Source organism: Rhinolophus sinicus, chromosome 7, assembly GCF_057876585.1.
Source record: "Rhinolophus sinicus isolate RSI-liver-muscle chromosome 7, RSI-T2T, whole genome shotgun sequence".
NCBI lineage: Eukaryota > Metazoa > Chordata > Mammalia > Chiroptera > Rhinolophidae > Rhinolophus > Rhinolophus sinicus.
In genome coordinates, this window is record NC_142507.1 from 35,092,430 (window position 1) to 35,117,006 (window position 24,577).

A 24,577-nucleotide genomic window follows, 5' to 3' on the forward strand; every position below is an offset into this window, starting at 1 on the left:
ATAAATACTGGGTCTTATATTAATTTTTGCTCCAAAATACGCATTAGAGCTGATTGTCCAGCTGCATCTTATTTTCGGGGAAATAGGGTAGCTATTGTCTCACTGACCCTTCTTAGCACATCATTGTAATTTGCCTACTTAATTTTCTTTCTCACTAGGCAATGAGCTCCCTGGGGCTACTATCATTTCTACCTTGTTCACCTCTGTATCCTTCTCACACAGACACTGCCTCGCACCTAGTCACTCAGATATGTGTTCAGTGCTGGAGTTGGAAACTAGAACTGCCAAGGGCCAGTCAATCCGTTACCGCTTGCTGGGGACAAAAGGATAGCAGAGAGACAACAGAGAATGATGGAGACATGGTGGACTGGAGAGATCCTCCTCCATCCAATCAGCTTCAGCTGGCTGTTCTGTATTTATACGATTTTTTTTTAGAAATAGCAGCAGTGATTAACTATGGAGCCAATGCTACTTATAAGCAGATTAATAAAAAATAAAAGAACAGTAATTAGAAGACAGTCATAATAGAAATGCACTGGTTTTATGTGATATGCCAGACAATCATTTACTAAAATATTTCCAAAGTGTCAGCTTTTTGCTTTGTAGATCAACATTGTCTTTGCTTCTATGCTGCATTTCATTATCTATTATATTCATTTCCATTTTTCTATTTTTTCAGCATTTACCATCACCACCACCACCATCACACCCTTTCTTTTGCTCTCTTTCTAGCTCCTTGAGATGAACACTATTTATACATAATCTTTATCTTTATCTTATGCACATTTAACACAATAAATTTTCATGTAAAAACGACTGGCTGCATTTCACAAGTTGTTAATGGAAGCTATCAATCAAGTCTAAATATTTTGTAATTTCTATTATGATGACCTTTTTAACCCATGAATTATTTACAAATGTGTTTTTTAAATTTCCAAACATAAATTTGTTTTTGGTATTGTTTCCATTTTATATTTTTATTTTTTATTTCCAATTTAGTTATGTTATAGAAAAATAATAGTTTGTATATACTTATTTAGAAAAGTATATATTTAACTGTTTCTCATGTAGTACATGGTAAATTTTGATAACTGTTACATAAGTGCATGAGAAGGTTGCACTCACTCTATAGTAGTTGGGCACAAGAATCTTTATAGATTTCTTAAATCAATCTCATAAACTTTACGTAATACCTCACTAATTTTGAGTAAGCCTATGTTGTAATGTAAATAGAAGTTTATAAGTGTTAATTTTTAAGACATTTATTCTTTTTATTACTTAGTTCTCTATTTTTATTAACAATTTTCCTTAAACTTCTTCTTTTGTTACATATTAATGTCAGTACACTAAGTTTCTTATGGTTAGTGTTTGCAGAGTATATATTTCTTCACTCACCTTATTTTCAAGTGTTTTGCTATAGCTGTTTGTAGTACTTATTTTAATCCATACTAGAGTCACTTATGTTTTAGTAGACAAATTTAATAAATATGAATCACTGTGACTAATTATATATTTGGATGTATTACTACCCGTTTTGTTGTTGTTGTTCTTTCCTGTTTACCATGCTTTTTCTTTGCTTCTTTCTCTTTAGTGTTTTAGTTTTCATTTTCTGTCTCTCACTGGATTAAGTTTTCTCCCCACCCACCCCATTTTGTTTCTATTATTGCTTGGAAGTTACAGATTGTATTTCCATATTTTTTGTGATTCCTTTTTAATTTTTAACATAGATATTTCAATGTTTTAAAAGCACATATTCTCGTGGTATGGAGGCTCTCCTCCTGCCAACATGAAAGTCCTTTAGCAACTCAACTACCCATCATACTCCCCCATCCCCACCTCAAACACCTAACATGTCAATTTAGATTTAAAAAGCCTGAAAAATATCTTGATTAATGTCCTTATTGTTAAAGGAGAAATGAAGTTCTTTATCTTAGTCCTTTAAAAATATGTGCTCTTGGCTTCTATGTCTATTGATGCTGATGAGAAGTCTGGGGTCAGTCTAATTGTCGCTTGGTTTTAAAGTAATCTCTTTTAGTCTTTTCTGGAAGCTCTGATTCTTTCCTGATCCTCAGTATTTCACAATATTACAATCGTGAGTCCATATGAGGGATTTACATCTCTCCTTTGCTGGGGAAAATTCTCCATCATACCTGCTTTGAGGCTGCTTTTGTCAATCGCTTTTGACCTCAGGAACTCCTTTTATATGTATACTGGAGTCTTCTAAGCTTCTTAAATTTATATCTCTTTACTGTACTCTTGTTGAATTTCTCAGATTTTTTTTTTTTTTTTTTAGTTCAATTATATCTGTGTCTGTAACCAGTTCAAAACTTAAGTCGTATTGGTATTCTCATTTCAGTGACTATTTTCCATCAACTATTTTTCATACCAAACTCATTATTTATTTCATGATTTAATCTTATTTTAGGGCTCTTAATTTATGCCGATTTATTTTAAAGGACTAATTATGGTATTATTTGTGATTCATTAGGATAAAGTTATCTATGGGTTGAGTTTTTTTTTTTAAACAAATTTTATTGGGGAATATTGGAGAACAATGTGTTTTTCCAGGGCCCATCAGCTCCATGTTGTTGTCCTTCAATCTAGTTGTGGAGGGTGCAGCTCAGCTCCAAGTCCAGTCGCTGTTTTTCAATCTTAATTACCGGGGGCGCAGCCCACCATCCCATGTGGGAATTGAACTGGCAACCTTGTTGTTGAGAGCTCGCACTCTAACCAACTGAACCATCCAGCCACCCCTCTGGCAGCTCAGCGGCAGCTTGTTGACTTCAATCTAATTGTGGAGGGTGCAGCTCACTGGCCCATGTGGGAATCAAACTGGCAACCCTGTTTGTTGTTCAGAGCTTGCACTCTAGCCAACTGAGCCATCCGGCCGCCCTGGATTGAGTCTTTTGATCATTATAGGCAGCATTAGCTTTTCTAGTATAGTTTTTTTTGGTTTGGTTTTTTTTTTTTTTAAAATTTAAGTATATATAAGTATAGTTGGTAAATAATCTTATATTGGTTATATTAGTTTCAGGTATAGAATATAGTGATTTGACATTTTTATACCTTACAATGTGATCACACTACTAATTCTAGTAGTGATCTGTGACCATGCAAACTCATCACAATATTATGGACTATACTCCCCTTCCCTTTTTTCACCCATCCCCCCACTCCTTCCCTTCTGGTAACCACCCCTTTTGAACTTTTTGTTTCAGACGTTTTCTGAGTAAAGTTATTTCTTACCATCTTGCTTTCTATATCAAATATGTAGTGCCCACCACCCAGCATCATTCCTCTACTTCTACCCAACTGCAGAACCAGGTTTCATACTGGTTCTAGTCCCCAGGCAACATTTAGAGGTATCACAGAAGCAAGTTACTGTGCTACCAGGCACACAGCCAAAGCACTGAGGCACAGCCCGCTCTGCTTCTCGCTGCAGCTTCACAGAGGCTCCAGAACTGCACAGTAGTTGTATTTACTTTTTCTAACTTTCTACTGGAATTGGAGAGTCCAGCTGTCTACCATGCATAACGTTTTTGGTACTTCTTACCTCACACCAGTCAGACCCCCATTAGCCCCAGATTGTTTATGCAGAGCCTGGCAAAGAGAGGCCCAAGTCCTCTATTTACTGTTGAGTATTTCTATACCATTTCTGGCCCCTAAAGGTATCTATTTTCCTCTTTATCTCAGCTATTAATTTTTATTGAGTGCTTATTATATTCCTTTTATCATTATACTTTGGGAAAAAATGGGTGGTTTAGATCATAATTTACAGCATCATAATTCTTAAAGTGACTCATACTGATATGATATCATTGCTTTATATTACTTTAATATACTTTATATACTATTCATAAAATATATTTATTAAAATGTACATATTTTTAAGTTGTTAAGACTCAAATCAATGAAATTCCATCATTCTAAACTGTGAGGTACCCACAAAAGTATATATGTTTGATCTTATAAAAACAAACTCAGAAAAAAAAGTAAAGCAAATAATCATAACCAGCATGCAATTTTGTCAAATTTCAAAGTTATTGCCTCAAATCTCTGAAGCTTAGTTTTACATTTTAAAGCACCAGATACAAATAATATATTTTTAAAACATTGTGATGATAATCATCTAGCAATTCATTCAGTCCTGAAGTTTTATTATCAATTATTGTGTCAGTACTAAGTATTTTTAATATATGAGTATTTCGAAAGATTTTGGAGGAAAATTTATAGTACTGTTTTAAATAGGAGTAGTATAGAGAAACTTTAGTCAAAGGTGATACAAGTTTGGGACCATGAGGCAAGTGTGAGATATCACTATTCTAACAAATATTCTCTAATCCACATTCTATTTATAAATACCCTGGAAAAGGTATTAGTGATAAATATTGGTTATTATTCATTTTATGGTAATATTTTAATTTTAGATTAGCTACTTAAACCAACAAATCTTACTGATCAGTTTGCCACTATATTGTAAATTGGCTAGACTCATTCTTAAGTTTGCTTATAGATCAGTTATCATAAAATCAGCTTTAGGCTTTCCAAATTAAAACTTTAGATATAAGCATAAGCTTCAGGGTCCCTCATTGCATGGGCCCCTTCCAAGGCCATGTATTTAAATATTGCAGAGGTGCTTTTGTGTAATTTTCCATAGAAGAAACCCAATTTATCATCTCGAACCCCACAAACCCGGATCCTGGCTATCCAATAACCCTTCAATGGCCGGGAGAAAAAAAGAAGAAATAAAAGCTTTTACTTGGTAACATGCATAAACAAAGAAAATGATTAAACCATATGTGTTCATCTTACACACCCTATTTCAATATAGTTGCTTCACATCTCACAGAAAATGAGGCACAGTGACCTCATTTCGTGAGTGGTGAGATACAGTGACTGAGTTATATGTGGCTGAGCCAACAAGGTGCAATACTGTGAACTTGCAGCCAGAAAACCTGGGTTTACACTGAGTTTGTATTGATGACTTGTAACATTATCTGGGGCAAGAAAGAGTTTGTGAAATAATACAAATTAAAGCACTAGCGTTGTATTCTATATCTGCCTTTATCAGATGTGAGCTTGTGGAAGTTAAAGAATTTCATGGAACCTCTTGTTACTCATACATAAAATGAAATGATAGCATTTACCTAGAGGGTTATTTTGGGGATTAGTCAAGTTCTAAGTAAAGTACCTAACATTCTCTAGAGCAACAGAAGTTCGTTTAATGTTAACTATGATTTTTCAGTCACTTTGATCCTTTGTTTCCTCATGTCCAAAATGGGTAAAACATTACCTAGTTTACACGTCCCTAGGGTGATTTATCCCCATTTTAAAGTGAGATATCACAAAAGTGCATGGAAGTGCTATGCAAGTGTGGTGTATCCTAACTCCATTTCCGCCCTGTGTGATCCTTTCCTTTGTAGTAAGGTCTAATCACCTCTAAAACCCAATGACAAAAATTAATGAAGATTGGATTATCAGTCCAAGGATGCTGATGCAAACGCACATGTCTTATTAAGTTGGCCACGGAATTGCAGTTGTTGGCTTTTATTATTTCCTGAGAAACATTGTAGTTTCTCAGGACCTGTAGTTTAGAAGCAGCCTACAACAACACTTAGTTCTGATCGATGCTCAATCAATGTTTGCTTGATTAATTGAATCCTTACCTAGTAGGAGCTTATTACAGTGCATGTTCATACGAGCCAATTTGCCTGGGATAGTCTGGTTTGTGCCTGCTGCACTGGATTAATTATTAGTAATGTCCTCGTTCACTCCCCAAACTATCTCAGTAATTGGATTATTTTACTTATAGAGCATTCAGTAAAACATGCAGTTAGAATCCAGTCTCAGATTTCAGTTTATGTACATTTTTTAATAATTGGTTTTAATTTGAGGACTGTGCTTATCCTTTTTCTTTGCCTCCACTTTCCTATTTGGTAGATGTCATGTATCACAACAATACATTTTTTGAGAGAAGACATGAAATACTCTATTATTTATCAGCATATATATTTCTATATTCTCCTCGAATATGCTTATACAAGGCAAAAGTTGAAGGCTTTTAGAGACCTCCATGTTTAAAAAAGATACGTTAGGAATATTTGTCCTATTAAAACAATCACAAAGTAATGCAAGTAAGCATGTTCCTTATTCATTCACAATTCTTCAAACTAATTATTGTAGCATTTAAGGAAAATATAAATGGTGATGTAATTTAAGTAATTGAAAAATGTTCATTAATGTAGTCTCATTAACAACTAGCTATTTAAATTTTAATACTGTATTTTTACTGTATTATAAGTACTGATCAAATTGACTTAACCTGTTTATTCAATAAAATATAGAAATAAATGCAAATAGTATACGATGGTGTATAAATAGCGTATGATGGTGGGACAAGAACTGGGTAACGTCAAATGAGAGGTGATATAAAAAAAACCTACTGAAAGACACAATCAAAGAAAAATCTAAAGAGTAAGTCTCTTCTCAGTGAGTCACCTGATTTAGTCTGGAATTTCATGTCAGTGCCATTCTCAACTAAAAATATAAAAACTAAACTAAAAGTACAGTATCAAGAAGCATATACCACACAAATAGTATATTTAGTAGGTATTAAAATAAATTATCTCAGAGTGTTTATTGCAAAAAACAAATACTGTTTTCAGATACCAATTTCATAATCTACTGTATTCCTAAAAATTCATAATTGAGGCAGCATTGTTTAAATACCAGACCTATGGCCCTCACTGACAATTAAACTAGAACTTTAGAGCCCTGGAATTTTGATTTTAATGTTTCTATATGGCCTTCATAACTCTTTAATATCAGTAGAAGGGAACTGATTTGAAATGCAGTTAATTATCTACTTATAGTTACTATTCACTCTTGAGGAAATGAGTAGAAAGATCTGTTCTCATTTCATTCTCTTTTTGCAACAATTCGTTAGTTAAATTTTATAGGCAATGAGAGTCTAGTTGTTCTATGCGATAAATATATTTCTTAAAAAATTCAATTAAATTCGCAAACACATTTTAAAATTAAAATTTCAAGGGTTACATTTGTGTAAAAAAATGTTAAACCTCTCATGAGATTAATAAGAAATTCCAACCAAATTAATATTATTATTGCCAAATATCTTGAAGCAATATTGCTAGACCTAATTGAACTAAGAAAAACTGCCTCCTAGAGAGAGTTGGAATCACCCTATAGCCTATTTGTCCCAAAGGCACACAAAAGTGTCTGAAGCAAGGTCACCGCAGATGTGGGGATTGCAAAGGATTGAATAATAATGACAACACAGGACAAAAAATAAATAAATAAAAAGAGCAGCTGGTCTCTTGATTCTACTGCAGGCTGCAGGCTATCCTTTGTGTGATTTATTTCTTTTCTACTACAGTCCTTCCAAATCATATACCCATGTTCAAATAGAAAAGTATAAGGCATGGATTTAACCAATAATGGCAGATTACAGAGTTGATATTTTTAAAATCACTTATGAGTTATAGGAAAACAATTTTGAAAACGATCATACTATTTTAAGTCTGCTTTCCTAAACTTTACTTAATTTGGTTGAAAAATAAATTTGTATTTTTAAATTTTTTTATTAAATTTATTGGGGTGACATTGGTTAGTAAAATTATATATTGCATTGTGTGTTTACCACCCAGAGTCAGTATTTCTTTAAAGGTCAAAAACCAGGTATTGTTTTATCAAACAACCAAAACAGAAAATTATTTTCATCATGTTCAGCTCTGACTTAAGTACTGACATCAATAGTTTAATAGTTTGATGAAGGTATTTTCATATTATATCTTTCTTTTTCACTGGCATTAAATTAACACACTGTTTGTGTTTTGCTTATCTTCACAACAATTTTGACAGCTGGGTAAATTTAAGAGAAACACCCTCTGACTTAGGGATTACCGAACTTTCTAAATTAACTTGCCCTAAGAGGCCAACTTAAAGAAAAATGAATGGAAAGCTTTTTTACATAGTCTCACTGGGAAATTTTTATTTATGATTTGATAGATATATTGGAAGTCACAGTTATACAAAGTATAATTGGAATGAAATAAAAAAAATATATTCCTATTCTAAATTCCATGATTCACTTAAAATGCATTTAATGCCGTCCTATTCTATGCTATGTCTTAAATAAATAGACCTTGCTTTGGGAAGGGGTGGTAGGAATTTATTAAAACCAAGTGAGAGTTCTCAGAGAAATGGTGTTTCTCTCTTTCTTTATCATCCAGGTCACTGACACACTAACAATATCATATTAACTCATTTTGTTTTGAAATGCAGTGTTAGTCCATATGCATGTTGTGTGACCTTTCACTTACTACATCCTTGCAAGCTTGCCCTGGTTCAATGAAAAGACGCGGGGTCCCCAAAGAAAGATGTGGAAGAATTCAAGTAAATCTTCTCCATCAACTAAGGATTTTCTCAGGTTGTAAAGATCATACTTTGCCCTGGTCAGGTAAGCCTAATGCAATTCTGAATTTCGTAAGAAAAGAAATTAAATACAAGAATTTATTGCAACAACTCAAAACCTCAAATTGTTTCTATTTTCTCATTCCCAGGAGCCCTTCTTTAGAATTAACCTGTCAGAAAGCAGGAAGGGAATAACTCTGATTTATTACTAAAAGCAAAGTGAGACTTAAGCTTAAAGGATATTATGGGAAGGGCCCTAAAAGGAAAGAATATGTTGCATTTAAGTTGACAAAACTAGATAGGGAAGTCATTAACTAAAAATCTAGGGTTGACAGGCATTTAATTTGGCCTTCTAGCCAACTGGACTCCAAGGGTTACAAAATCTTACTGTAACCTCCATATAAGCTGATCATTTAAATGATACATGGGACTTGACCTGGTAGTTGACTCTGAACAGGAGACCCCAGAGAGAATAAGATGTGCCAGAGAATCAAAGTCATTTACAAAGGATTCATAAAAGAGAAAACCATGACCTAAACTAATGGCATAAACAGTGAAAAAATGTTTTCATTTTATTTCATTATGTACTTGTATCCAAGTAATATACTTCTAATCTATAAGTCTACAAAATCTAATGTTAAATAACAATATTCAGTTTCAGGGTTTTTGAAAATTCTCTAACTTCTATTACTCAAAAAATATTACAAAATAATACTGATATATTATTCTAAGCCATAAAGATTAAAGAGAGTTGCAGGGAAAAGAATCAGCCTTTTCATAATGGGATCCCCTTACCACACTCCACTGTAATGTTAATAAATAAATTCTATTATTAGATCTTCTAATTTATGTTAACTTTCAGTCAACGTATTTTAATAACCTTCTGGGATTGCAATTAGTCTGACATGGTTTTATAAAATTTCATTTTTGTAGCTAAGTTGTTGAATAAAAATACTGTTTATGGCACAAAACACTTACCCTTTAGCTGCGTATCACACTAAAATTGTTGGATATCAACAAAGCACCAAGGATTAAAGTTACTTTAACATTTTTGTACTTTAAGGAGGGAAAAAGAAATATGTACACATACATCTTACATACCTCAGTAGCAAACTGTTGTAATCCACCAATATTAATTGGTCCCTCTTCAGTGGCATATAAATTGCATCCACCTACACAAAGATCAGAGGTTGGACATACCATTCCACAGGTCAGACCAAGTGGGTTGTCTGAAAAAATCATCTTAGCAGCTCCATAATAATTCTGCAAAAATAAAATAAATTTTATTATGTAACAATGTACCTTAAACATTCAAATTACGACCTAATTTTTCTATTAGAAAATTGGGTTGAAGATCAAGACATATATTAAGATGCAGACTTTACAATACTGTTTACCATCAGAACCATCAGTAATCACTAGCAGAGTATCTATCAGATAGGAATATTCAATATATGGTATATTAAATGAACAATTAATCAATTTTGGAAAATTGAAATTTAAAATACAAATGTTCTATAGTTTTCTTTCACAAGGCATCTGACTATACCCTACCATGAATTAGTCTTTTTTTTTTAACAAAGGTAAGTTAGATAGATTGCTTGAACAAGCTTAAAATTTAAATCTTAAAACTTAAAAAAAAAAAAAAAGTTGTACTCAGGTTTCTTCCATTTAAATAAATTAAAACCATCCAGGGCCCTCTTTCCCTTCATTCATCGGGCTTGTACAGGGACACTATGTATTATGAATTCTGTGTTATCACCCTTCAATAACATCCTACTAACTAGAGATGCAGATGAAACTCATTTTATAGGGATTCCTGGACCAGATCTTGATTAGTTCATCTCTCATCATTTCCTTCTGCATATTTGACTATTACAGAGCAACTTAGAATCACACCCATTTTATCAAGAGTGTTTGGAATCCAACTTGTACAAAAATTATACAACTATGTCATTATTTACTAAATAATGAATAATAAGTTGAGTATATCAGGAGCATTTTCTCCACTAATCAAAAGTAAGAACTGGACCTAACCAGTATTCCTCAAAACTGTCAAGTACATCAAAAATAAGGATACTTTTGAGACACTTTAACAGTCAAGAGGATCCTAAAGAGACATGACAACTAAATATAATTGTTAGTCTGGACAGAATCCTGGATCAGAAAAAGGGTATTGGGTAAAAGCTGTGGACATCTGGAGAAACTATCAAACTAGTTACTAACAATATATAAATAATCTTTCATTAACAAATGTTTAGCAAATGTGCTATACTAATGTCAGATGTTAGTAATAGCTGCAACTGTGTACAGATGTATATGGGAATTCTTTCTACTTTTATCACAATTTTTCTATAAATATAAAACTATTCTAAAATGCATTTTTAAAAGATGGTAGAATGTACTTAACAACATAAAACTAATGCATTTATTTTTCCTTTAGCTTTTGTTTAAGATATTTCTGAAGGTCTTTGAAAACACATGCATTGCTTCCATGATTAACCTCAATAATAAATACAAATTCTGAGAGACTACAAAATACTGATGATTATAAACAACAGCAATAACCTTTACTATTTATTGACTCTTTAGTGCATTCCTGGCACTTTGCCAGGCTTTTATTTATTCTTTACCACCAGTCATCTTATATAAGATGCCCAACACTCAATCAAAAATTTCTAGGCAGGAGACAGAATTAAATGTCTCATAAACAGAGAAAAAAAATAAATAAATGAAGCAGACTCAGAGGTGACCCAGAAATTGAAGTTAGCAGAGACAGACTAAAATAATATTGATGAAAATTCAGGCAAAGAAAAGGCAAACAAAATAGATGAACAATTGAAATTATAAACAGAATACTAAGTAATCTACTTTAAAAAATCAAATTGACATTCTATAACTGAATAAAACATTTAAAAATAGATTTTAATGCATGTTTTTAACACAATTCATGGTGTTTTAACTGCATTTGCTTTATCAATGTGTCTCCTTAGCAACCAACAGCCATGTCTGATACATAAGAATGCTTCTTCAATACATATTTTCTTAATGCATAGGAGGAATGTGTTATGAAATTAAATTCATAAATAAGGTAACTGAGGTAGAAAGGGTAAATAATTTGCCAACAGATCTTACAGTATATGCAAAAGTGGTAGAGCCGGCATTCAAAACCATATTTCTGACTTCTTAAGAACAAAGAATACTATTCAGCGGTAAGAAAAGATGATATAGGAACATTTGTGACAACATGGATGGATCTTGAGAGTGTAATGCTGAGCGAAATAAGTCAGACAGAAAAAGCAGAGAACCATGTGATTTCACTGATATGTGATATATAAACCAAAAACAACAAAAGAACAAGACAAACAAATGAGAAACAGAAACTCATAGACACAGACAATAGTTTAGTGGTTACCAGAGGGTAAGGGGGGTAGGGGGTGGGAGAAGAGGGTAAGGGGGATCAAATATATGGTGATGGAAGGAGAACTGACTCTGGGTGGTGAACACACAATGGGATTTATAGATGATGTAATACAGAATTGTACACCTGAAATCTAGGTAATTTTACTAACAATTGTCACCCCAATAAATTTAAAAAAAAAGAACAAAGATATATGGTAATATTAAATCATACTGTTCATTACTTAATAGATTATAAAATCTAGTTACAGTATTATTATTCAGCTCTACTACATATCTTGATGTAAAATACATGCATATAGCTCTTTTCAATATAAACAAGAAGGCATGTAGCTAGCCCATTAGCTTACTTATGCTTTATATATCATTAGATGATTTTTTGCTCGCATAGTTCCTTTAGTTTTGATCTTTCCATGAGTACAGTGGAAAGTTATTATAAGGTAAATGTCTTTTTCTCTTCATTCCAGAGATTAAGATCTGTTTGTTCCCCAAAATTTGGTCATATTTTCCACTGTCTTTGTTATATCTTCATTAATGTCAGTAATAGGCACCAATAATAAAGCACTAAACTGTCAAAGTATAATTTTCAATAGTTAACATAGTACTACGCCCTTACACATACAGAAGGAGAACGTGCCAAAGATTTTACTTGACTCAATAAATAAGGAATCGTTAATAGAGTAAAAATGACTCAAAGGGCATTTGAGGCTGACATGACTTAAATGGTTAATTCTACAGAATATTTAAATAACAGTTTATACAAACTCCTCACATATACTTCCAAAATAACTTTTGGCGTTATCTCCTCTACTGAACAGAAATAATTTGCATCTCTACTGTACACAAATCTACAAGTTTAGATGTAAAATGGCAGTCTCAACTTTTAATTAATATTAAATAGGAGAGTCAACCAATGGTTCTTTTTCCTAGAAAATTAAATAACACTTAGATATCACCTTGTATTTAAAAATGTTTTAGTATGATAATAAATAATACAAACTTACTTTATTGGCCTCAGTTTCTGGTTTTGGATAATTTTACTGAAAAACAGTCATGATAGACAACTGATAGCTTAAAATTAACTGGTGTATTCCTAAGAAAACAACCCTAGTTCCTGTTTAAGCCCATCGATCCCCTCACTCAGCACCAGCAACTAAGCAGTTAATCACTGCTAGAAAAAAATCTCAAAGTCATGTCAGTATTCTTTCCTCTTCTTATTTGATCTCTCAGGAACATTTGACATATTTGATTAACAAATATTTATTGACTGACTCACTGACTCAAAAATCCTATTTCATAATGAGAAACAACCTTGTAATATCAAAACACTATAATGGGGAAAAAATGTCAATTGCAGATTACTTTTAAGGATATTACCGCCCCCCCCCCCAAAAAAAAAAAAAAAGCACAGAAATAATATAACGTAATTAAACACCAAGGGATGTTTCTACAGAGTATTGATTGTTTTATGAACCCCAAATTGAGTTTCAAGATTACACAAAATGATGACACAAGAAGAGAAAGAGGTATATGTTTAAAAAGTGCAACAAATAAAACATTTAAAATTACACTCATGACTCATGGTTTGCTACAGCTGTGAAACTACTAGGGCCTGATCTATCACAGCATATCACTGATGATGAAACTGTCTGGTAATTTTTCAACATTCTTACAACTCCAAGTGTAATCCTTACAATGAAATTGTGGGAGGGTATGAAATTTTTAAAAATTAGTAAATGCTTTGTAAATAAAAAGAACCACAGGAATTTTTTTAAAAGGTAAATATATGCTTCCTGACATCAAGATATTTTGGTATCAGAGAAAGTAGTCATTTCAGGCTGAGGTTTAAAATCAGTTTTAAATGGGTGGCTGTCAAAATGATTCTGGACTAAGAGAAGAGAGAGAATGACATATGAGTCACTCTGGACTGATATCAGTAAATATTCAAGAAAGTTCAGAAATGTCTTGGCATAACGATTGGGCAATTTTGCTACAATAGTTCTTTCACTCACTTAGGAAATGATGATTAGAAGATATATTTGAAAAAAGTGCTTGCAACTAGTTATGGAGAATCTTGACTACCAACCTAAGGGTTTAGTATTTAATTGCCACTTTTTAAAAGAAGGTGACAGTATTAAGGCACTAACTGGAAAGATTACTGTATAGATCATGCGGAAATTCTCAGAAAGGGAGTACAAAGATAGGGAATGGAAGGAGCAGACATGATCACACCTAAAAAAAGAAAAGCACTGGCATGTATCACAACACAGAAACATGAAAATGGGTTGAGCCTACATTAAGCAGCGATTCAGAAGTCACATTTGCAATCCATCTCTCACAAATAGCTTTGAAGACACGCTAGAGAACTCAGCTGAGCAGGGATCTGTGTCCTCAGAACCAGAGACAGTCAGCACTTTGTTAGACAGGGAACACCTCCACTCTTCCCATCCTGAACATCAAGAGCAATATCAACTTTGTCTCTCCATAGTAAGTGGGAACTTTTCTTGAGTCCTCCTTTTAAACAAGAGGTTTCACTCCTATTCTGTGAGCTCTTAAGCTTTTCTAAAAGGAAAGGCTATAAAATTTAAATTTAGAAGGGCACTTTAAAGGCACCCCAGCAGTGTCCTTCTAGAAAATATAGAACCACTTCAACTGGTTTCTTCATGTTATTCAATCAGTCACAAGCATTTTAGCCTTCTATTGTGTGAAGAAAAATGTACAGAGCTATGTTAGGAGGAATCAAATATAAATATTTGATCTTCTGTGCATAGATTTATGTATAAAGCATGAAGTCTTTTACCTCTTCTTTGAACAAAATCTAAAAGACAAAAATGATGTTTGATATGTTTGTTGTATTTATATCAACACAAAAGACTACGCATTGGATGTTCTCCAGCCCATCAACTTACCCATTATTTATAGGTGTTGAATTTTCTATTACTCTTTGGGGTTTATAAAACAAGTTCTAAGGTATAACATGTACCATTTATGCAAGTTAACTTTAAAATAACCTTAACTTTTATTCTTCGCTTTTTATTTTAAAGTTATAGCTTGAGACCGCATTAGTGCCATACCTCTACACTTTAATGGTTTTTAAAGTCATTAATTACAAAGAAACATGAAAAACCCACAAGCCAGCTATATTCTCTCATATGGTATAACTAATTTCACAAATAGTTCTATCATATCCAGGCCTTCATAGCACTGCAACATTATCAATACAGCTGGTGGATTTATTTTAAAGTGTTCTTCCTTTTTCCAATGACAGTTTTCACAGATGGAAGCACCCTTCCAAGATAAACTCCAATCTGTTGCATTTAAAAAAAAAAATACTTGGGCTAAAATTCAGAAAAGTTTGCATGAATGACAAGGGTGAATTAACATTACTTATATTTCTGGATGGAGCTAAATAATGGTGAGTGTACTGATGTACATTCATTGAATACAAAATGTCTCAATGTAACACATATGGAAAATAACAACACAAGGAACACTCTGTCAGGCTGTCACCATTCCTCAATAGACAACCTATGGATCTTCATACCTTTGGCAAAGGAGAGTGAGGATAAATCATGAAGAGAACACACAAAAATGTCTGCCGTTACAGTACTCACATTCTTGTAAGGAGAAATGGAGACACAAGAATAGGTTTGGCTAGTTTTAGTAAGAAAAATCCTCTCTTCATATCTCAGAAATACTACATTTTAGAAAAGTTATATGAGTAGACCTTTAGAACTATGAATTTACTTTAGTCTTACTTAAACTTAACGTGCAAGGAAATAAATAGCCATTCTTATAAAATTTTATGTGACCTTGAGACACTAAACTGAAAAACACACATTGGTACACATGCGCGTGCACGCACACACACGTGTGCATGGACGGACTTCAGAGCAGTACAGTCCTGGATGTGAAGCCTGCTTATACCATATGATTGGGGGAAAATGTAATAGCTCTTAGCTTCTGTTTTGTCACTTGAGAAACACAGATCAAAATTCCTTCTTCATTAGTTATATTTATATTAAGATTTTTTTTAAACTCGACACAGATAAGATGCCTAGTATATTATGTAGTATAGAATAAATTTGTTAGATTAAGTCCCCATGCCATCTCCCTGGGCTTTCTCCCCTAAAAAGATTTTCTTAAAATGTTAATTCTAAAAGTTTAAAATTTTAATGTTTATTAAAGAAAACTATGTTGGGAAGTAGATAGAATAAGAAAAGCAAAAAATATATATAGAAAGAAAAACTATCTTCACTCTACTAAGCCATAAAAAAATGGCATGGAGGCATGTAAATAGAGGCATAATTCTTTACATATCTTATAGAAATTATACTTCTACTTCTCCTATTTTCTGCACCCTAGCTACCTTTCTGTATTTGATTAACTTGAGAACTTACCATTTTCCTCATGAGTTAGTTAAGATAATAACATAGTGTACACATGCACATGTATTCAATTCATTAACCGTCAAGTATTTATTAACTATCTGTTATATGAGAGGCCTTTTGGTATACGCATGAAGAATGAGTATCGTTGCCTGTAGATTGTTCCAGCTAAACAGAAAAGCATTTTTGTCTGTACCAAAAACCATCCTTTACATATCTTATATCATTGTTCAAAGGTTTTCTTTAAAAAGCTTTCTCAATATTTCAGCCATTTTCCAACTAGAAGCACAATACCAGAATATTTTCTTTATATTAGATCCTTTTGATCATCATATCTGTTAATGTATATTTACAATAATTGAATATTTTTCTGACACGTGTCTATTATTTTTTTGAGGTCCGAGATCATATCTAATCTATTCTCCTTGCCTGTAAGCAGTTAGTAAAATATACTAGAAATTCACTTGGTTACATTTATCTTTTACTATCAAAAATAAACATTTCTATAAAATTCAAAAAGAATAATGTGCTTGACAATTTTTGAATGACCATTTTAAAGTAAACGTGAATATCTGCAGTGAAAATGAAAATGCTCACTTTATCCAGAGCAAATAATAAAATGTGCAATAGATTTTGTAAGAAATTTACAGAGGTATGATTTTTTTTTCATTTCTACTGGGTTATTATATTTGGAGATAAACAATAAGATGCATGATTTTATTCAGTGTATGCTAGAGTTCATGTATAATAATATACAATAATTCATAATATAATTATTTTCAAGGAGACAGATGCCTTTCTACATCTAAACTTCAATGCAAATATAAAAAAGACATGTTAGAGTTAATATCATTAAATAAAGCTAAGGGGAAAAAGGCAAAAGTAGAACTCTACAAGTATCGCTTATAAATATTACATAGCTTGCAAGCAAATGAAAATGTATTAATTTCTGAAATGACTGAAACTGAAGTAAGATTAATACTGATAGAATATCCCATGATATGCCACATAAAAAATGCTAAAAGATTTGTCTCTAATTTTATTTCATAAATGTTATTTCTAATTGAGATCATTTTTCGTAACAACCCAACTGAATTATATATTTTGTTAAAGGTAACCATAATTATGGATCAAAAATGATTATTTTTACTTGAACAGACAGAAATATACACATACTATATACTAAAAGGGAATTTGGTTTCTAGGAGCTTGAAGTAGAAATTTAGTGTCTGGGTTTACTATTGCACTCATATATCTCCCTCTTCTGAAAGATGTTATACTGAAAACAAAGCAATATCACACATGTTACTGTCTACTCAGCAAATAATTGATAACTATTCCATCTCTGATTTAATTTAAAATATACTAATGTTTGGCAACACAGAAATAAACTCTGCAGGTTTTTGTTGTTTTTAAAAAATCATTTGTTATTAAAAAGGCAAAAATATTCAGCTCAGTGAAATTGTTAGCCAAGTTTTAAAAATGAATTGATATTCTTAATAACAAATAGATGTAATAGCAAAATTACAAATTGAAAGTGAGAAAGAGCTCCAAAAATCTCACCCCAAATAATCTTAGCCCAAACAAAATTTAAAACAAACTCAGTGACCATTGTTGAACATCTTAGGTGTAAGACAATTACTTAACAAGGACAGAATTTCATTATTTATGCTAGTAGAGCTAGACTCTAATTGAACACTCCTATTTTCTTCTATTCAAATAAAATAAAGTTATTTTGTGAGAGTTTGCTCTTCACTGACAAGAATGAGAAATTTTTTTAATTGACAGGGTGTTGTGGTATCTACCATAGTGTGTTATTATATTATGGCTGATAACCAGCTGTCAGCCACTATTTGTACAGTGGATACAAATAGCTTTATCAGAAAAACTTCCATTCCACGTACACTAATTTAAACCCATTATGACTTTCAAAATTATAAATGTTTTTGATTATAATAATTTACTTAAAATTCTTAAATTTATGAAAGTAGTGTTCAAACACTAAACTGCAATTTCTTCAAGATAGTCTATTGTGCTATTCAAAATGTTAATAGTACTTATAAAACTCTGTCATAATAGCAAATGCATTACTTATTTATCACTTTATATTTTAATAATGACGCAGAATATACATATGTTATTCATATATTTGGTGTAGTGTGATGCAGACAAAAGCACACTGGGCAAGAATTCAGGAATATTCAGTTACATTATCAAGTATTGTGTAACCTGGAATAAATAACTTAGCCTTGCTGGGTTTCAAGTTTCCTTTTTATACAATGACATGGCTAGTTAGATTAAAATTTCATTTGTCTAGATGCTGTTACATTGACTTTTATTAATACTAACATATTCTAACTAGTATTTTATGTGTTTATACAGGTTTTCTTTGTCTTGATTATACTAAAGAAAAAAGTTGTAATTCCAGTTAATTTACATATACATATATAGACTATTAATCATTGATCTGTTTTAAAAAGTTTAAATTTTAAAAAAATATTCACAAAAGTATGTTTAAATGCATCCGCACATACACACAACAACAAACAATGTGGTATTATTTCATATAAAAATGGCTTAAGATGTACAATAAAAACCTTTTCCCATTTAGTTATACTGACATTACTTTAAATTTTATATTGCTTACATTTTGTAATGAATGACTAAATTCTTTGAGTTATAGAAGGTTTTTCAGAAGCAAATGCTCATTTTTTAAAGGAAATATGAGAAAAAGCGGTTACTCTCACATATTGTATTGGCTATGGTTAAAAGTAAAACTACAGTCTTTTAAAGCTGCAAAGGTTGTATTACAAAACAAAAATGAGATAGATTTTATATAAGCATTAATGATTTAATAAACAACATAACATCCATAAATCTTTTTCAGCACAATACATTAAAGATGGGACATTTTGAAAATAATATTCCAGCCCTTTGTCTTTACCACTAGTAAATTTAGTATCCTACCATTTGACAGATTCAATACTATGAAGTTATATATTAGAAGTAAAGGTTGTGTTCTGGAAAATTTGGCAAATGGTATACCAACTGATACATGAATGAGGCAAGATGAGCATACATTTGCATTAATACTTTTAAATTTGTATTTTATTGTAGTCTGAACGCAGTATTCCATAATTATTTTGTACAACATTTATTCATTTTATAAAACTAGTTTTATCACACGTGAGAAAAGTTAGGATATTCTGAAAATAAATGCAATATCTGGGGAATGGTCTTACTTAATGATAAGGTGTATTATACAGCATAATAATAAAAACATCATGGTCCTGTCAAAGATAGATAGATCACTAGGACAAATAGAGAGTTTGGAAATAGATCCAAATGAATATGAAATTAAATACGTGATAAATGTGGCATTCCAGAATAGTGGGAAAATACATTATTTAACCAACAGATTTGGAACTATTAGTCATTTAGGAAAAGAAATCTTGCACTCTACACCAAAATAAAAACTTAGACTAGGGCTTGTCACATGTTACTCTGTAAACTTTCAGCTTTATTTTATTTTACTATTGAATGTTAATTATTATTTTTATTAAAAATAAACATGCTAACTGTAGAAGTAAAATTATACGGAGATTTATAAGAAAAATGTCAATAACCTCTCTTCACCCTTCCCTCAATCTCAATCAACTAAGGAAACTAAAGTTTAAATTATATCCTTCTACGACATATTTAGCTTATATACATATATATACACACACATATATATATATATATACATATATCACCTAAATATATATACATATATGTATATATATGAATTTTTCTAAAGACAGTGTCATGCTATTCATATTAACATCCAACTTACTTTTTTTCACTTAATAGGGATACACTTGTAGATCAATAAATAATGCATTTTTAATTAAACAATAGCCTCATAATATTCCATAATATGTAGTATAACATTTTAGCAAATTTCCTAATGATGGGCACTATAGTTGCCTCAAGTTTTTCATTACTTTAAACAATCCTACAATCATTACAACTAGTATTGTTCATATGCTATTACATGGTGGCACTTTTATTTCTCCAGGAAGAAAAAAATAATACACGGATGGCACAACAGTATACATATTTGTAATAGTCAAATATATTTTCACTGTATAAGACGTCTTGTTTTCTTCTTACTGAACAAGATAGGAGATTACTGAACCTTTCAATTTCAATAATCGTATGAGAGAAAATTGATGCCCCATCCTTTGATTTACATATTTCTGAATAATATGGAATTAGGACATCTCCAATATTGTTATTATTTGTATTACCTCTTCTATAATGTTTATAACCTTTGCCCATGCATATAGTATGTTGGGTTATTACTTATTTAATCTTATTTAAATTTTCAGGAACCCTGATAAACAGAGAAGTTAGCACTTAGCCTAAAATATACATGGCAAAATTTTTTCACTTGGTTTCAAGCTTGGTTAGTTTTATTTTAAAATGCAATGCACATAATAAAATTTGCCCTCATGTAGTTTTTAGCTTCAAAATTATCCTTAAATGTTTCTTTTTACACTTAAAAGTTTAGTCCACCTAAAATTTATGTTAGATGGCCAGATGAAATGTTCTAAAAGTAAAAATTATACCAGAACCACTTTTCAAAGAATCCATGATTTTTCACTGAATTGAAATGTCCTCTTCATTATAAGTTATGGTCTGATATTTAATTGGTTCTATTTACAGACTTTCATCTGTTCCAGAAATGTGTATTCTTGTACCAATATCATATTGTTTTGATTATAGTAGTTTTATAGTGAGTTTCAGTAGCTGATGTGGCAAATCTTTATTTTCTTATTTTTCAAGTTTCCTTCTTCCATACACCTTGCCAATTACTATTCCAGTATTTACCAATAAAAATTTGTGTCCCAAGCAATCTAGACTATCTATTAGATCTTAAATATGTATCGCACTTTTCCACAGGTATTGAGCACATAGTTATCTGCTGTTACTCTTCTAATTTTAAAAGTTAAAATTATAGGTAAAACGCTTTTTTTAGAAGTCATCACGAATGCATCTATGAGCTAGCTGCCATGTCCAGGGTCTGAAAATGACAAGGCACTAAGCCAGAGAAATAAATGGAATCACCTTAAAGGCATTTGCCAAACCAGGTGAACACAGGCTTACATTTTCAGTTCCTCTGAGAAAGCAAATGTAAATCCCTTAAACAATCATGTATTCATCTCAATCCTCACAGAACTTCAAATACAGCTAAAACATAAGCAGCTAAGGTAAAATAAATAAATAAATATACAAGGAAACAGTACTCTGAGTGAGTGGCCAGTAGAAATCACAGACAGTATAATCAGACTCATAGAAACTATGGATCATGGAACTCTCAGAGTACAAAAATAAGTATTTATATTTTAAGAAATGATGCCCCCCCCCCACCTCCTCCCAACCCCTGCCCGCCATGGCTGACGCCCGGCCACCCAGTGACTTAGCAGCACATTCACGGCGGCTGGGAGCTGGGAGCCCAGATGCGGTTATGAGCATCTGCAACGTGAGGCCTGAGGACCTGATGGGCAAACAGCAGCCCAACCTGCTATGGCTGCCTGAAAACTACCGGATGAAACACTACTTCTACTACAGCCTCCCCTGGCCCAGCTCTCTTACACTGCTGAGAACGAGAATGGGGGGATTGTGGAGTATGTCCTGGCCATAACGGAAGAGGATCCAGATGACGCGCCCCATGGACCTACCACCTCACTGGCTGTGAAGCCTTCCCACCCCCACCTCGGCCCGGTTCTGAAGCTGAGCAACCAGGCCTCGCTGCCATGATTGAGAACATCAATGCTAAATACATCTCCCTGTATAACAGGATGTGTAACTGGGTCACCCTGCACCTCTATTTCAACACCCACAACTTTCATTCAGATCAGCGAAGTGAAGCCCAAACACTATGCAGATGGGAAAGGTGCATACACAGCGGGATCTCACCCAGATGGAGGAGGAGTGGAGGTGGCACCTGGAGCTGAAGGAGAACGGCAGGCACATGGTGGGCTCCATGGAGAATAAGTTGGAGAGCAAGGGCAAGTCACTGCCAAGCTCAGGAGAGGCGTGTTGTGAGGAGAAGGGTCTGGCTGTCAAGGACAGCGGTGGTGACAGCAAGGACCCCAGTAAGATCAGCAAGACCACAGAGAGCACGATGTCAAGGACAGATCAGAAGCCTCCGAGTAGGACTCCCATTGCCTGCAAGCACGCCTCTCTAAGCCCTGGCCTGCCCATCCTATCCTCTCCCCGCCAGGTTTCACAATAAACGTCACCCTGTTGGCAGAGGGAAGAAGTTATAGATAGGCTTGAAAAATGAATTAAAAGCTACCAGTGTTTTAAATTTATATATCTATACACATACACATACACATACATACGAGGTCTGACAATTCCAGAACTCATCCTAGAAAAAGTGCTAACTCATTGCTGAATATCACTATGGTTACCTTCAAAGCACTCCCCTTGCGAAGCTAGGTACACACCAGAGCCTAGTCCACACTTCAAAGCAATTTTGGAACTCTTTTTCTGGAATGGCCTTCAGAACTGTCGTTGTATTACCCTTGATGACCTGAATGTCATCAAAATGTCTTCCTTTCAATATTTCCTTTATCTTCTGGTAAAGAAAGAAGTCACTGGTGGCCAGATCAGGTGAGTAGGGAGGGTGTTCCAATAAAGTTATTTATTTCCTGGCTAAAAATTCCCTCACAGACAGTGCCGGGTGAGCTGGTGCATTGTTGTGATGAATTGTTGGCAAAAAGTTCAGGTCATCTAACTTTTCCACAGTCTTTTCAGCATTTCCAAATAGTAAACTTGGTTAACTGTTTGTCCAGTTGGTACAAATTCATAATGAATAATCCCTCTGATATCAAAAAAGTTTAGCAACATCATTGCAAAAGTTCATGAATGTAATTGTCAGATCTCGTATACACCTAGAGTGCCAAAAAAAAATGTATACAAGTGGACACTTCGGTCAACGTTGCTCACTCAGTAGTTTGCCATAATCAGAAGTGTCTGGATACTGATGGTAACCACTTTGAACACCTCTTGTAATTGCAGAAGTCAAACATGACTTGTATTCATCTTTTGTCATCAGTATATATTGAATATTACAATTAACATAGTTTTTTTCCTTTATTAAAATGTGTATACATTTTTTTGGCTATATATATATATATATATATATATATATATATATATATATATATATATATATATAGAGAGAGAGAGAGAGAGAGAGAGAGAGAGAGAGACAGTTCCAAAAAAGAGAGAAGAGAGACAATGAGAAATTCCTTAAAATGGTGAAAGACATCAATCCACAGAGTGAAGAATTCCAATGAAAACCAAGCAGGATAAACAAAAATAACTCCAGACTTAAATATATCATTATAAAATTGTTGAACACTAAAGCTGAAAAGATCTTCAAAACAGCACCCCTCCAAAGACATATTATTCTAAAATGATCAACAATTAGGCTTCTGTTGATTTTTTCCAATAGCATCAAACCATGCAAAATGACACTGAAATAGTATCTTTCAAGAGGTGAAATATATAATAATAATAACTGCCAGGCCTGAATTCTACACCTAGTGCAGGTATTTTTCAAAAGTGAATAAATGTAAAAACAGAATCAGAAACAAAAACTACAGGAGCTTGCCAATAACAAACTCTTACTAAATAAAAATTTTAAGTATGCATTTCAACCAAAAGTAAGCTGCTTTCCCATGGAAATTCCAACCAAAAAAAAGAAAAGATGAAAAGAAAAAAAGGAATAAAGAAAACTGGCAAAAATGTGAACAAAACTAATCCAATATTGATTAATAAAGAATTAACAATACTATCTATCAAGTTTTATAAGGATAGAATTAATATACAGAAAACATTATCTTCTGCGATATGGAGGAGCTCATTAGTATTACTGTACCTTACTCTATGCCACAAGACCACTCAGGTTAAGACCCCACGTGACACAGACCCATAATATACAGCTGTTGTAAAATTTAGAATATATTCAGTCCTAGAAAAAAAATACATTTTCTTTCACATTACTCAAAAATTGGTATCTAAACTATAAAGGAAATTGATACATGACTTCAGAAGTATTTATTTAAACAAAATGGCATATTCAGTGTATGATGATGGCTTGTTTACTCTCTGGGAGCATAACAGAGAGAGTTTTTAAAAGTTGTTTTCACTTGAGCACCATCTTATACAGGTAGGTAAGTTTCTGTCAGTCTGCTTGAAATGGATACAGGTGCTCATAATTACTATCTTGCAAAAAAGTTAGGAAACTAGACTTGTGTACTGAAGAAAACCTGACA

The 24,577-nt window shown here is 32.8% G+C and overlaps 1 protein-coding gene and 1 pseudogene across 1 annotated transcript in view; one reads left to right on the forward strand and one right to left on the reverse strand.

The window, feature by feature from the left end:
* Positions 1–24,577, reverse strand: part of DPYD (dihydropyrimidine dehydrogenase) — a 797,040-nt gene that overhangs the window by 610,362 nt on the left and 162,101 nt on the right. The window contains exon 5 of the mRNA XM_019747023.3: positions 9,535–9,696. Coding sequence (XP_019602582.3) covers positions 9,535–9,696 — 162 coding nt within the window. The remainder of the gene's footprint in view (positions 1–9,534; positions 9,697–24,577) is intronic.
* LOC109455461 (N-alpha-acetyltransferase 10-like) lies at positions 21,754–22,445 on the forward strand (annotated as a pseudogene).